We start from the raw sequence: 14,089 nt of genomic DNA on the forward strand, positions 1-14,089 counted from the left end.
AGCCATATTTTCCCAAAACTTAGATAAATAAATATTTAAAAAGCCAAGTGTAATTATTCTTTTACTAAGTATAAGTATTGATAAAATTGAAGTAAGTCTTTTTGTGACATATGAATGTTTAGACTTTCCCTTAATACATCCAGGTAAGAAAAATAATTTACCTTTTTATAAATAAAATAATGGTATAGAAAAAATTGGACTTTGTTGAGCAAGCCAGTACTCAGAGCAAGGTTAGAATTCCAAATTTCTGAACCACTACAAATTACACTTTTGTTAGCTACACTATAAAAAGTATCACATGTGATTTTTTTTTTTTTAATATACTTGAGAAAGCAGTTGTGGAGGCTTTGGTATTTGTTAAGTAAATTTTGTTTAATAAGTTAGATTACAAGTTTTTCCATCCCATATTAATGTCGATATTTACAACTCGAGTATATTGTGTGAAGAGACAGATTTGGGCTTCGGTATAACTATCCATAATTAATTTCTAAAATGAGTCTAAAGATAATATATTGACGTAGTCTTTAAATATAAAATTGTATAACATTGTGTAGTTAATCACATGGTTAAATTGAAGAATTTTAAGCTGTTGCAAAGCAGTTGACTTATTAGGAAGATTTATCAAAATGTTATATAGAATTGATCAGGGCAAATCATTTATATAGAAGAGGTGATGTTATTCTTGTTGAGATAGGTGACCTGATATTTCTCTTAAAATCTCCATTGAGGTTTTTTAGTGTTCTTTTTCATAGGTCTGATTTTTAATTTAGGGCATAAGCAGTCATTTATTTGGAAGCAGAATAGCCCAAAATATCAAATTGAGTGGCCTTTCTGCGCTTTTTGAGTCATGATTGTTTACTTAATTAGTTAATACTTTTGAGGCTTCCTGGTGTTTTGTTTGTTTAGTTTGTTTAAAGTTGTCTAGTTTGGGATGCCTGGGGCAAACTTAAAAAGAGCTAACCTCCTTGTGGATTAAAATAAGGGAAAATCTCTATATTTAGAGTTTCAGTTGGGAAGAATGAAGTATTCAAATGAACTTGGACTGTGCTACCCAAGGATTCTGGGCTTCAGCCAGAATTGATCTATTTATGGGTTTCCAAAGAGACGTTTAGAAGAGAGAGACATTAGTGTGGGTTGGAGTGGTAAGGAAAGATTATCCCAGTGCCGGATGTGTTAATTAACTTGAGTGAGTAATGAATGAATGATGGGACTGAAGACAGAAAAAAGGATCACAGAAGTTACTGTTTGTGTGACCTATTTGAGCAAGTGTTCTTCAATCCATTTTTTTCTGATTCCTATATCATGTAGAAATTAAGGTGAAAAAAAAGCTAGAAACCTTGGGAGTCATCTTAAACTGTTATTTTCTACCACACGTTCAAGTTTATCTTTTCTCCAGTATAAATTGATTTTGTATCTGGAGTTTCCCAAGAGAGTATTTGATTAAGCCTTGAATTTTTTTTTTTTTAATGAAGCAATAAAAACTCAGGAGGGAGAACATGGGGGAGATGAAGCCTTTACTGCTAGGGAGTATTAGTCCCTTCCTCAGGAAAAATATGTAATAACGTAGACCACAGTAAATCCAGATTGTCTTATTTTAGTGAGATTTGTAAAAAAAGTGTCAGGATTCAGAGATTCATCTTCTAAGGCTTGTAAGATGAAATTGAATTTTTATAGAAACTAGGGTAGAGGAAACAGCTTTGAAATCAAACCTGAGTTCAAATTATAGCTCAGAATTTACTAGTAGTGTGTTCCTGAGGAAATTAATTTTGTTGAGTTTCATCTCCTCAAATACAATATGGGAATGACAAATTCAGCCTTGTCGAAGTTGGTGAGGATTTAATGAAAATTTTGCATAAGATACCTGGTACATAATGCACCTAAACGCTGTTTTCCTTCCCTTCCCTGCAGAACAAATTAGGTGAAAAGAAGTTATCTGAACTCAATAGGAAAAAGGAAGTGTCTTATCTTTATACCAGTCGAGAAGTTATCAACCCTGGCTTCATGTTAGAATCACTTAAAGAACTTTTAAATACTGATTACCATGGCTTTCATCCAGAGATTCTAGTTTAATTGGTCTGGAATGGATCCAGACATCTATATTTTAGAAGCGCCCTAGCCAGGGTTGATAACTTGACTAATTATTCTCTGATAGGCATAGGTGAGTAAAGTTAAAAGAGCCACAAGAAGTGACAATAGAGTAATCTTTTTTATGGTGAAAGACATAAAGAAAATTCCTATATATGAGTAGAGAAAATGCGAATGTGGTATTTTTAGAAAACTAACTGGTTTTCCTGTACAGGTGCAGCAATAAATTTATTACATAGAACATGTCTTTGAAGTTATACTAGATAAAATGAAATTCTGACAAAAGTGGGAAACAATAACAGGAGAGAGAAACTTTTCAAATCCCAAGAGTTATTTAAACTTACTAGACCATGATTTTGTACCTTTCCTGCATAAGTCTTCATTCTGAAAATGTAGTAACTGTATTATTAACATTTAGCCACAGACAAAAGAGGGCCCATGTAATTAATCTTGGTCCCTATGTCTTGTAAAATCTCATCAGTGGTGATTTCTCATTGTCTTTCTGAACAGCCAGTTTCCCCTAATCTGTGTTTTGACTATATAGATTACCAGATTTCCTAAAATAAGATTTAATTACATTTGGGAGAAGGTACGGTTTCATCTTGTATTGTTTTAATGAAAGTTAGGTACTAATTACCTGTCCAGTTGGTTTGGAGTTTCATTCGTTTGGCCTCTACTGAGCTTTATACAAACCCTTTCGTTAGTTCCCTTACCTTAAAGCTCTGGTTCTCAGACTTCAGTGTGTGTCAGAATCACCTGGACAGCTTGTTAAAACACTTATAATTGCCGAATCCCATCCTCATAGTTTCTGGTTCAGTAGGTCTGGTGTAAGACCTGAGTATTTGTGTTTGGTGATGCTGCTGATCCAGAGACCATAGCTTAGAGTGGGATGCTCTGAAAATACTTTTAACTTGACTTTCTGCTTTTCAGAGTTATCTTATAATTGAATTATAAGAATTCATTTTTATTTCTTTTCCTCCATATTTTGAAGTAAAGTTTGTATCCATTTCACCCCATTATTATTACTAATATTTTCATCCAGTCATATCCAAGGTCTTATCTATTATTAATTCATGCATCCTCACAGTACTCCCCTGAGATAGTTAATTGGTTGTAACTGTATTTTATGACAAACCAGGAACAGTTAACCCAAGAAGGTAAATCTAGAAAATGGATACAAAATCTGTGTTACTAGATCTTATTAATGTTTTATGTTATTTTTAAAATAGGAGATTATGGTGGGCTCCATGTTTCAAGCAGAGATTCCAGTTGGCATTTGTAGATACAAAGAAAATGAAAAAGGTGAGTTATTAGTAAATTTACTAATTTATAGCTGAATTCATGCTTTTGAACTGATGAACTGTTTTTATAATGGGATAAGAACATGACAGTTTGTTTGTTACCCCACTGATTTATGAAAGAAGACCTCTGCACCAGTATCTGTAAGAAATATGTTTTCTGTTTCTCCACTTCTGTCCATAGAAGTCTAGCCAAAAAAGAAAGAAAGAAAAATGAATGCTTCTTTGGTATTGGATTATTAGATGACTTAAAACATTCCAACTTTTAATTTTTTTCATATTTTAAGTACTCTAAAATATATGCCCTTTTATAACCTTTATGATTTATATTTTAAAAGGTTATTTTGTTTCAGTGGAAGCTGTTGGACAGGTTTTAAAAAAACAAGTAAACAACTAATATAAAAAGTTTATTTGCTTCTGAAACTTCTAATATTACTAAAATTGAGTATTTTGATGTTTGTGTATTTAAAAACAATTTGGAAAAATTGTTTTACTTTGGAAAAACAATTTGTATACTTAAATTTTACATTTTTTTTTCATTATTTTGTCTAAAAGTGCTAAGGTAAGTCACAAATAATAAATACTTAACAAAAACAGAATACTTGAAGATTTTTTTTTTAAGTCTATTTCAGATTATCTGCTTTTGAGAGAGTTCCAGAAAGAGAGAGAGAGAGTGTGTGTGTGTGCGCACGCACGTTTAATGAGTTTTCATGTGCGGTGTGACATCACTCAATGCTAGAACTCTTTCATCATTTCTTTATTTCAGTTTTCTTTTCCGCACTTCACCTTACATATACAGAGCCTTTGGGAGTTGTCGTCTTGTTTGTTTTCTTTTTCAGCATTCCCTCTAGAAAATTTATATTCTAAGTATGCACCTGCTTTCAGGGCAGAGCAGCAGATCAGAAGCAGTTAAGGGAGCACCACAGGCTAGTAAATTCTAGTGACAGTAGAAATGTTTTAACACAACAGTAACAGCTTTCAGGTTAATTTCTGCAACATACAGGAATGTTAAAGGTATCAATATGGAGTGACCTTGTTGTATATTGAAATTCTGTGCACAGTGTTTGTGAATACATTGTAATTGTGTGCAAAAATGAATGATCCATTGGCTTTTGTATTTTTTTATATGTGGCAAGTTAATATTATGGCTAAAGATGGTTTTAATTATCTCTCAATATGTTTATCTTTTATTTTAACATGTTTGCATTGTTAGATATCACAGTGAATAAGTGATCACAATCTCCAATTTTGATTTACTGTTTTCCATTTTAACATTTTAAAAAGCAATTTTATGTGTGTGTATATATATATATTTTTTCTTTCTTTCTTTCTTTTTCCAGAAAAGCTGTGGTTTATGAAGCTTTCTCACTTTGAGAAATTTAAGCGTGTTATATTGTATGAGGATCAGATGCATTTACCAGGGTTACTGCCTTAGATGAGTCACTATGATTCAGGCCCTTTCCTCATCTTTGTAGTTCTAGGAATTCAAACTTTGGTCATGATACCAAGAATTCGTCTCCACTTAGGTTAACCTGTGCACACAAACCAAATTGTTGTAAAACTATTAGGTAAACCACACTGTTAGGAATAAAACTGTCAAAGGGATAGTGCCTTTTTCCCTTACAGCGAAAGTTTCGCAGGGTATTTTTCATCAGTTTGGTGATCACATTCAAAAAGGAGAGCATTTGGTTTGAGTGATTTTGATAACAGTGCCACAAAACTTAAGATATCTTGATATCTGAACTGTAAGGAATTATTCGGCAGTTGGATTAGAATTTTTCATTGCTATAAGGAAACCCTATTACTGAGTATCCTAAAGAGACATTAACTTTTCCTCTTAAATGTATGTAAATGATCATTTTTACTCAATGAGTATATTATAATCATTTGTTTATTCATCTTTGTATCCTTAATACCCTGGGAGATCCTTTTCACATAAGACACTTCGTAAACATTTGGTAGCTGAGTTATTAGGTGGATGCAGATAGTGTAAACAGAATGTATGTGGAGTCAGTAAACTTGAATCAGTATCTAGGCATTTGGCCATGGACGTGTTACTTAACTACTTTTTTCTTCTTGTCTATAAAATAGCAGTCACCTATTTATTTATAAAGCTCATGCGAGGATTCACATGTGATGTTTTTATGTGTAGTGCTTAGCGGCATAGTGTTTGGCACAGAAAATGGTCAGTAAGTGGCATTAATATCCAAAAGATGATTAATCTTACCCTTATGTTTAGGTTTTATTATTCACATTTTCAGAAAGTATCAATTTATGCTCTTTTGCTTGCAGGTGACAAAAACTGAGTTCAGTTTAGCTTTAGCAAAAAAGAATTTACCTTATTGCTTTACTGGGAAGTTCTGGCTAGTCTGGCTTCAAATAAAACTGGATTCGGGATTTTTATGATATCAGGTGTCTCTCCTCCCCCTTTCCTTTATTGTCAGACAAGCTAGGATGGCTACTGGGAGCTCATGACTTATACTTTTCACTATTCTAGCCAGGAACCAGCAAAAATGAGAACTTCCTCATCCCCCTTTGCTCCAGCAAAAGTCCTAGAGAGAGCCTCTATTGACTCAGCTTGAGTCTTACCCAACCAGAATTACTGTGAGCCAAGAGAAGAGTGAGTACTCAGGCTTGCCCTGGCTCGTTTATCTCTTGGGGCTCCAGGGAGCAGTGTCAGCCCTGCTCAGACTGAATGAAAAGGGTTTAATTCCCAAAAAAGTGCTGGGCATATGAAAAACATGATTTTTAAAGTTACGTGGGTGTTTTGTTTCTCCCATGTACTAAAAACTGAGTAAATGCTGCAGCTTTGTGATAATACTAAATAATTCGAATACTTGGTAAACATCTTACAATGCATGGGACCCCTTTCCTCAAACTAAGAAGTATCTGGCCAAAGGTGTCAGTAGTGCTGAGGTTGAGAACCCTTTACTAGATTAGCTGAGAATTAGATGGGCTACTGAGGAAAAAAAGTCAAGAGAAAGGAACAAGGTATTCTCAAATTTTCATGCTTGCATGACGTAAATTTTAGAGTAAGTAAATGTTGGCTAGGAATTACAAAGCAGTGAATAGCAAAGGACCAGGTGAATTGTTGTTTCTAATGAATATTAGACGAATTATTGATTCTTAAGTTGCTTACTGAAAAATGAACACATGTATTACCCTTAGTTGATAATAGTACTGTTGAAACAGGCAGTTCAGTTAATCTACACATAGGAAAAGCTCAACTAGACAACTTAAAATTCATGTCATTAATCACAGTGTGACCTTTTAAGAATGTGGAAATCTCTATTATAAACCGCATTACTACACCTTGCTGATTATGTTTCAGCATTTTCATTCTCATAATATATTGATTAGGTAGAATTTTTACTTGGGCATTAAAAATGGAATGACACCTTTTTTTTTTTTTAACAGAAACTGGAGGTTTATAAATTTCATTTATTTATTCACGTTTATTCTTACTAGGAAGTTCCCAGATTGCAGAAGTTTTTGATTTTGTGGTGTAGTTTCTCAGCTTTCTACATTTGTCATCTCCATTCCCACCCCCAACACACATAATGAACTTTGTTAAATTATTTTGAACTCATTTTTGCTTATCTGACACACTTACTTTGATTACTTAAAATACCATAAAAAGCACTTCCCCAGTTAACAACCTGTGTTGATAGACTAGGCGAGCTCTTGCCTTCTGAGACTCTTTCACTTATTTATAATCATTTGTAAATTATATCTTTCAGTAGTATGAGGTGGATATATTTATGGTTGCTTTTTAAAAGTTCTAATATTTAGGCTTGGTAATTCATTCGAATGAAATAGTTTCAGAAGATGCTGTTACAGTTCAGTGATTGTGATCTTTCAAAATCCAGCATGTTCATGAAACTATACAATTATAATAAAGACTGTTTTTTCCTTCTGTTGCTGTCATATTTATAGAGGTTCATGTCATATTTATAGATGATAAATTAAAAAAATAGAGATAAATAAAAAATCGAGATTATTTTTCCTCCTTATTTTCGTGTGTTTTATCATAATGGTGGAGTTCTTCCTGAATTTATGATCTCTTGGCGTTTAGTCATTCTATAGATATTTAATAAATATCAACTGTGTTGCCTTTTTTATTTAGATCATAGTCAGAAGTCATATTTAGAGTATAAACTTAACTGGAAAGTGATTTGGTCTGTTTCTGGAACCAGTTAAGGCAGTGTGGTTTATTCTCTGAGAATGCTAGTGGTTCTCACCTCATTGTCATTTTTAGTATATGCATTAAATGAAGTATCATATTCTCAGGGTTAGCCTATCTGGCTGCTAGTCACAGTTCTAGGGACCTGGCTTGTCATTTGGCGCCATCTGGTGATGTTTGTGTACTTAGTTTAAATAAGCATATCTCTGTATCCTGTGACTTGGGACTTCCAGTTGATTCCAGAAGTATCTCTCAGGTAGTTTGTGCTTGTTTCATAGGCTCAACATGGGGTATCTAACTGGGAGAACACTGGGGACTCAGGGACCCACCCTCCATTGTCTTCTTCCTGAATCAGGGTTTCCTTGTAAGGCATTGTCCATCTCCCACTCCCACTCCAAGAATATAAGAACTCTCGTGTGTTCCCTTTGGCAAAGAAAGGCTGAGTGCAGACCAGAAATCAATAGCAGTATATCCAAATTCACTTTATCATGGGAGTTTTATTGTATTTACAGTTTGGAGTTTTACTACGATTGTACCAGCAGGTTAGAAAAGGAATAAGGTTTATTACTAAGGAAAAATGTAAAGTGTATGTGTGTAGTGGCAGGGGAGTGGGTGGGGACAAGGTAATTTATATGAAAACACTTAACATAGTACCTGGTATGTAGGAGATGTACCTTTGTTAGCTGTTAATTCCTTTCCATAACACAAGGAAGTTTGACAATGTCAGCTATACTTTGTCTCTTAAATTCAGAGTCTTTGTCCAGCTGGCTCCTTTCTATTGGCATTTAAGTGATTATGTGTCATGCCTTTAAAAACCAACAAACAAGCAAAACCAAAAACTTTCTTCAGCTATGCTTCCTCTCTAGCTACTGTACTGCTCTATCTCCTCCCTCACCGTGAAACTTTTCAGAAGAGTTTTCTACTTTATTTCTTTACCTTCCATTTCCTCTTCATTCCTCTCCAGTATGGCTTTGGCTTCCATCTCTGCACAGAAACAGTTCTTGAAACATTCCCCTCCTTGTTAATAAATCCAGTGCACCTCTTCAATTTTCATCCTGCTTGTTTAACAGCATTTAACCAATCTATTACTCTCTGAAACATTTTCTTTCCCTTGCTGCTATGGTGCCACACTTTGATATTTCTTCTGTCTTGTGACTGTTCCTTCTTAATTTTGTCTGTTTTCATCTTCCTGTCATTTAGGATTCCACAAGGCTCTCATCTTAGTTTCTCCTCCATTCTTTCACTTATAAAATTTTGATGAAATTGGGGCTTCAATCTTATAATGGAAGTTCTGATGAAACCTAAATGCTTTTTTAAAAAAAGTAATGACTTGTTTTATGAAAATGATTTATGCTTATCACAATATATTTTCAAGCATCATGGAAAAGTACAAAGATGTAAGAAAAAATTGTCCCAAATCCTACCACCAAGAAATAAGCAGTGTTAACATTTGGTGAGCATTCTTTTAGACATCCCTATTCAAAAATCATAATTATAGCTAACATTCATTGAAACTTATTTAATATGTGTCAGAATTGTTTTAAATTGCTTGAAATCCTTACAGCCATGTATAATAGGATTGTTTTCCCCATTTCACAGATGAGGCAGAAAGAAGGGAAGTAACTTGCTGGGGTCATACAGGTAGGAAGTGTTGGTACTGCTATTCAAACCAAGAGAGGTTGGAATTTGGTAAAGTCAAGCTAAGTCAGACTAGATCTGAAAGGGGCATCAAGTGGTACCTTCTGTTTAGATTGTTTAAATCACTTAAGCTATAAATATTGCCCCAGAATGAAGTCACGCAAGTAGTGGGACCACACTTTACCTCTCAGTTCTCAACATTTTGGCTCTAAGTATGGGTTATTTGTTCAGTGATATGTTTTAACACAAACTCTATCAATTTTTGGCATTATTTTTAACATTATATTTTACTAATTTAGTATATGAAAATGATGATCAGCTCCTGTGGGACCCTGAGTACTTACCGGAAGACAAAGTGATTGTATTTCTTAAGGATGCATCTAGAAGAACAGGTGATGAGAAAGGTGTAGAAGCAATTCCTGAAGGATCTCACATAAAAGACAATGAACAGGTACATGAATAAGAAATAACTTACAATATTCCCAAAATATATTAACCACATACGTTTATAAGTTTAAGTGCTGTCACATATAGTGCTATTCTATCCACCAAAATTCCTTTACAGATGGTCCCTGACTTAACGAAGGTTCAGCTTAAAATTTTTTGACTCCATGATTGTATGAAAGCAGTATGCGTTCAATGGAAAGCATACTTCGAATTCTGATCTTTGCCCAGGCTAGTGTTGAATATCTCTTGTGATGCTGGGCAGTGTAAGAGAGCCATACCTCCCGGTCAGCCACGTGATCATGAGGGTAAACAACTGATACAACCATTCTGTACCCATACAACCATTCTCTTTTTCACTTTCAGTACAGTATTCAGTAAATTACATGAGATATTCAACACTTCGTTATAAAATAGGCTTTGTGTTAGATGATTTTGCCCAGCTGTAAGCTAATGTAAGTGTTCTGAGCACATTTAAGGTAGGCTAGGCTAAGTGATGGTGTTCAGTAGGTTAGGTGTATTAAATGCATTTTCAGCTTACAGTATTTTCAACTTAGGATGTGTTTTTGGGGACCCATTGTAAGTAGAGGAAGATCTGTAATGTCATCAACAGGGAGTCTGATGTTTATAATCAGCATAAGATATGTAGTATTGACACACTCATTGGTATGACTTCAGCTCAAATAAAAATTTTGATATTTTATTTTGCCTGTATATATTTTTTATTAAGCTTTTTGAACTTCCTTTGCATAGCCCATAGAATCTGTGGATATCATCAAGTTGGGAATACCTGTCTGGGATAATGTTATTCTGCATATAATAGAACAGTGCCTACCATGAACCTAATAGCAGCATTATATACTTTCTTGCCTTTTTCACCAGTGTTTTTCTTTTCTGATTTGTTTTAAGTTGTCTTTGAATAGGAACCCCAGAAAACCAAAAAGAAGGGACTTGTGATTATTATAAAATTTCTTTTTATTTATAAATTCCTAGAGTACCATGGCCACCAGTAGAGTATTTGCTTATCCATTATTTTCTACATATTCAGAGGCAGTTAATTATCAGGAATGAATTATGTTTGTTTTTCTTTAGTGTTCTTTATGTTGCATTTACTAGAATTACTTGTCCTCCAGAAAGTATGAAAACACTGGATTCTGGAAAAGCCTTTACTCTCTTAAGAAACTGTAGCCTTGAATTGTTCATAGTCCAGGTTACATACTGAAGCCTTTTATTTTTCTAGGCATTATATGAATTAGTTAAATGCAATTTTGATACAGAAGAAGCATTAAGAAGATTAAGATTTAATGTAAAAGCAGCTAGAGGTAAGCATAAATATTAATTTTTTATTTGTTTTCATGATATAGCAGAAATTTAAAATTTAAGCTTTTCAATTTACCTAGGTATATCCTAAATTTAATAATACTAATCTCTGAATTCAGTAAATATTTGCTGGAAAACAACTTGTTATAACTTGTTAAATAACTTGTATATAACACAAGTGTTACACAAGGCATTATGGGGAATGGGGTTAATATTGTCCCTTCCTTTATGGGAAAATAAGGCCATTTAAATAAAAATATATAATGCCTTTCAATTTTAAGGCATTTTTATAAACATTTTCCTGTTTGATCTTGGTAATGATCCTGTAAGCTAAGTAAGGTGAAAGATGTTAGCTTCACTTTAAAACTGATGAGAACTGAGGTCTCTTAGCTGAGGCAAGCATAATTCATAAATAATGAAGCCAAAACTAAAATCCAGGTTTTTCACTTTTTTACTCCAAACTGGCTCTCACCCCACTTCACTAAGAGTACTGTTTATATATCATTATGTAACAAAGGAAAGATTATTCATTCAACAGAATTGGAGGGCCTACTAAATTGTGGGGACATAACTATAAACAAGGTCCCTGACATCACAGTGCTTAGAGCCTAGGTAGGGAAGCTGAAAAATAGTTACGAGTTCTTCCAAGGAGAATTAGAGGGTGCAATCCAAACTTATTGCAGTGGGACTTAACCTAGTTGGGGAAAGAGTGAGGCTGTTAAAGCTTCTCGAACAAAGGGATATTTTTACTGGCTAGGTGAAAGGAGGCTGAGGTAAGAGGCAGGAAATAACTCTAGACAAAGGGAAGAGCATGCACAAAGTCTCTAAAGTAAGAAAGGACATAACGAATTAAAGGAATTGAAAGGTAGCTTGTTTAGTTGGATCATAAAGAATAAAGGGGAGGGCTTCCCTGGTGGCGCAGTGGTTGAGAGTCCCCCTGCCGATGCAGGGGACACGGGTTCATGCCCCGGTCCGGGAAGATCCCACATGCCGCGGAGCGGCTGGGCCCGTGAGCCATGGCCGCTGAGCCTATGCGTCCGGAGCCTGTGCTCCGCAACAGGAGAGACCACAACAGTGAGAGGCCCGTGTACCGCAAAAAAAAAAAAAGAATAAAGGGGAAAGGCATAAGTTGAGGTTGGAGAGTCAGGGACTAAATCACGCATTATTAAATAAGGAGTTTTTGTCACTATCTTTTTTAGCCATCAATAATAGAATTCAGGAGTAAAATACTTCCCTCATTGTTAACAGAAAGTTACATTTTTATTTACAACTTTGTTTGTTATATGCAGCATTTGGGAGAATATTGCTTAACAGTTTCCCCTCCTTCCCCTGCCCCCCGATTTTGTCAGAGGAATTATCTGTTTGGACAGAGGAAGAGTGTAGAAATTTTGAACAAGGGTTGAAGGCCTATGGAAAGGACTTTCATTTGATTCAGGCTAATAAAGTAAGTGATGATATATGTTGTCTCTTTTATTAAAAGAAATTTAGTTAACCTAGATTATATTAAATCTTCTATTATGTTTTCTAATGTTAAAGGTTCAATAATGAATATTTTAATACACTGGTATTTAGAAAATTGTAATAAGCATGCCTAGACTTCCTGGCATGTATTTGCTAAGTGACTGTTCTCAGTGTATGATATTGGAAGCCTTTAAGAATTAGACGTTTATAAATATGTTCATCAGCTTCTGGATGGGATGTGTGTATACACTGTAATTACTTAAAGCTATTTTCCACAAACTTGTTACAGATTTTTTTTAGGAGGTTCTTACTTGGAAATTTTACAGCATTTTTACCATGACATTATTTATAATTAAGATGTTTTTTACATTTGCTTAAGTCCTAAGTGGTCCAAAATCAGATACTTAATATTTAATTTGGTTTTAATTAAGATTTAATTTTCCAGAAGAATATCTCAATAAGTCAGCTTTATTATACATTATATAATTTTATAATTTGACAATTTAGCATAATTTATCATGCCATATGGATAATATCAATCACACAGTGTCAATGTATACCCAAAAAACCTTCATAAGTACTTGCAAATTTATTTTTAGGTTTAATTCTCTTAAACTGAAATCAGGTAGGATTTTTAATAGTAACTACACAATTACATAGAATAGAAAAATGTGTTCCTAGGGGCTATTAGGACAGGCAAAATTAAAATCTCAGAATGTAAATATAGGGCTTCCCTGGTGGTGCAGTGGTTGAGAGTCCGCCTGCCGACGCAGGGGACACGGGTTCGTGCCCCGGTCCGGGAAGATCCCACATGCTGCGGAGCGGCTGGGCCCGTGAGCCATGGCCGCTGAGTCTGCGCGTCCGGAGCCTGTGCTCCGCAACGGGAGAGGCCACAACAATGAGAGGCCCGCGTACCGCAAAAAAAAAAAAAGAATGTAAATATAGGAAATTAAGTAATTTCTAGGTTTATACATATCACATTTTTAGCAAATATAAATGACAAGGAGCTTGGCTTTACATGTTTCCTTAAGGATGGTGTGTAAGATATGTGATGGCTTATCTAGGATGATGCTGAAAGTATCTGGGCTTATGTGGGCTTGCTTCTGAGGCTCTAAATAGTCTGTCATCACATTCTCCTATTTCATACCTCTGGATGTGATCCGATGGTATTCACTTGATTTGTTTCAACACATATTTAACAGTATCTATTTTATGTTCCAAAATAAAATAGCTGCTTACAAATCCTGTGAGTTCATTTTTCTCAATTTTGTTGTTCTTTAGTTTATTCTTGATTATTTTGTTGAATTTTGGTATTTGACATCAGGCATAATTAATAAGAGAAATTTTGAGTCTTAGCATTGATGTGAAAGGTGTATCCAAATCATCTTAATGTTGTATCCAACATTAAGGTGTTGTATCCAAATCATCTGATAATTTCCAATATAGTGAATACTCTATGAAAGGAGCGCATTATGCTAATGTCTGTTTCATGTAATGGCCATGCATGTTTCTGATTTTAAAAAAACAAATTGTCTCATGGTTGAAAGGGACAGCGTTGTGGGAAAGAGTTTTCTAGCATTCCTGCTTGAATTCAAACACTATTGACCAAACCATGCTGGATTATCTGTGGAGGGACCCTTGGGATGATAAGCTGATGTAA

At 34.5% G+C, this 14,089-nt stretch overlaps 1 protein-coding gene across 13 annotated transcripts in view; it reads left to right on the forward strand.

Moving 5' to 3' along the window:
• The window catches only part of MIER1 (MIER1 transcriptional regulator), a 56,096-nt gene that overhangs the window by 29,963 nt on the left and 12,044 nt on the right, over positions 1-14,089 (forward strand). For 7 of the 13 annotated variants that reach the window (XM_079901806.1, XM_079901816.1, XM_079901807.1 and 4 more), the window contains 5 exons: positions 3,315-3,387; positions 9,166-9,207; positions 9,504-9,655; positions 10,889-10,970; positions 12,258-12,412. In XM_079901806.1, the coding sequence (XP_079757932.1) occupies positions 3,315-3,387; positions 9,166-9,207; positions 9,504-9,655; positions 10,889-10,970; positions 12,258-12,412 (504 nt within the window). The remainder of the gene's footprint in view (positions 1-3,314; positions 3,388-9,165; positions 9,208-9,503; positions 9,656-10,888; positions 10,971-12,257; positions 12,413-14,089) is intronic. The other 6 variants (XM_079901808.1, XM_079901809.1, XM_079901810.1 and 3 more) reach the window with 3 other exon arrangements.

This window comes from Stenella coeruleoalba (genome assembly GCF_951394435.1).
Source record: "Stenella coeruleoalba genome assembly, chromosome: 1".
NCBI classification, from domain to species: Eukaryota; Metazoa; Chordata; class Mammalia; order Artiodactyla; family Delphinidae; genus Stenella; species Stenella coeruleoalba.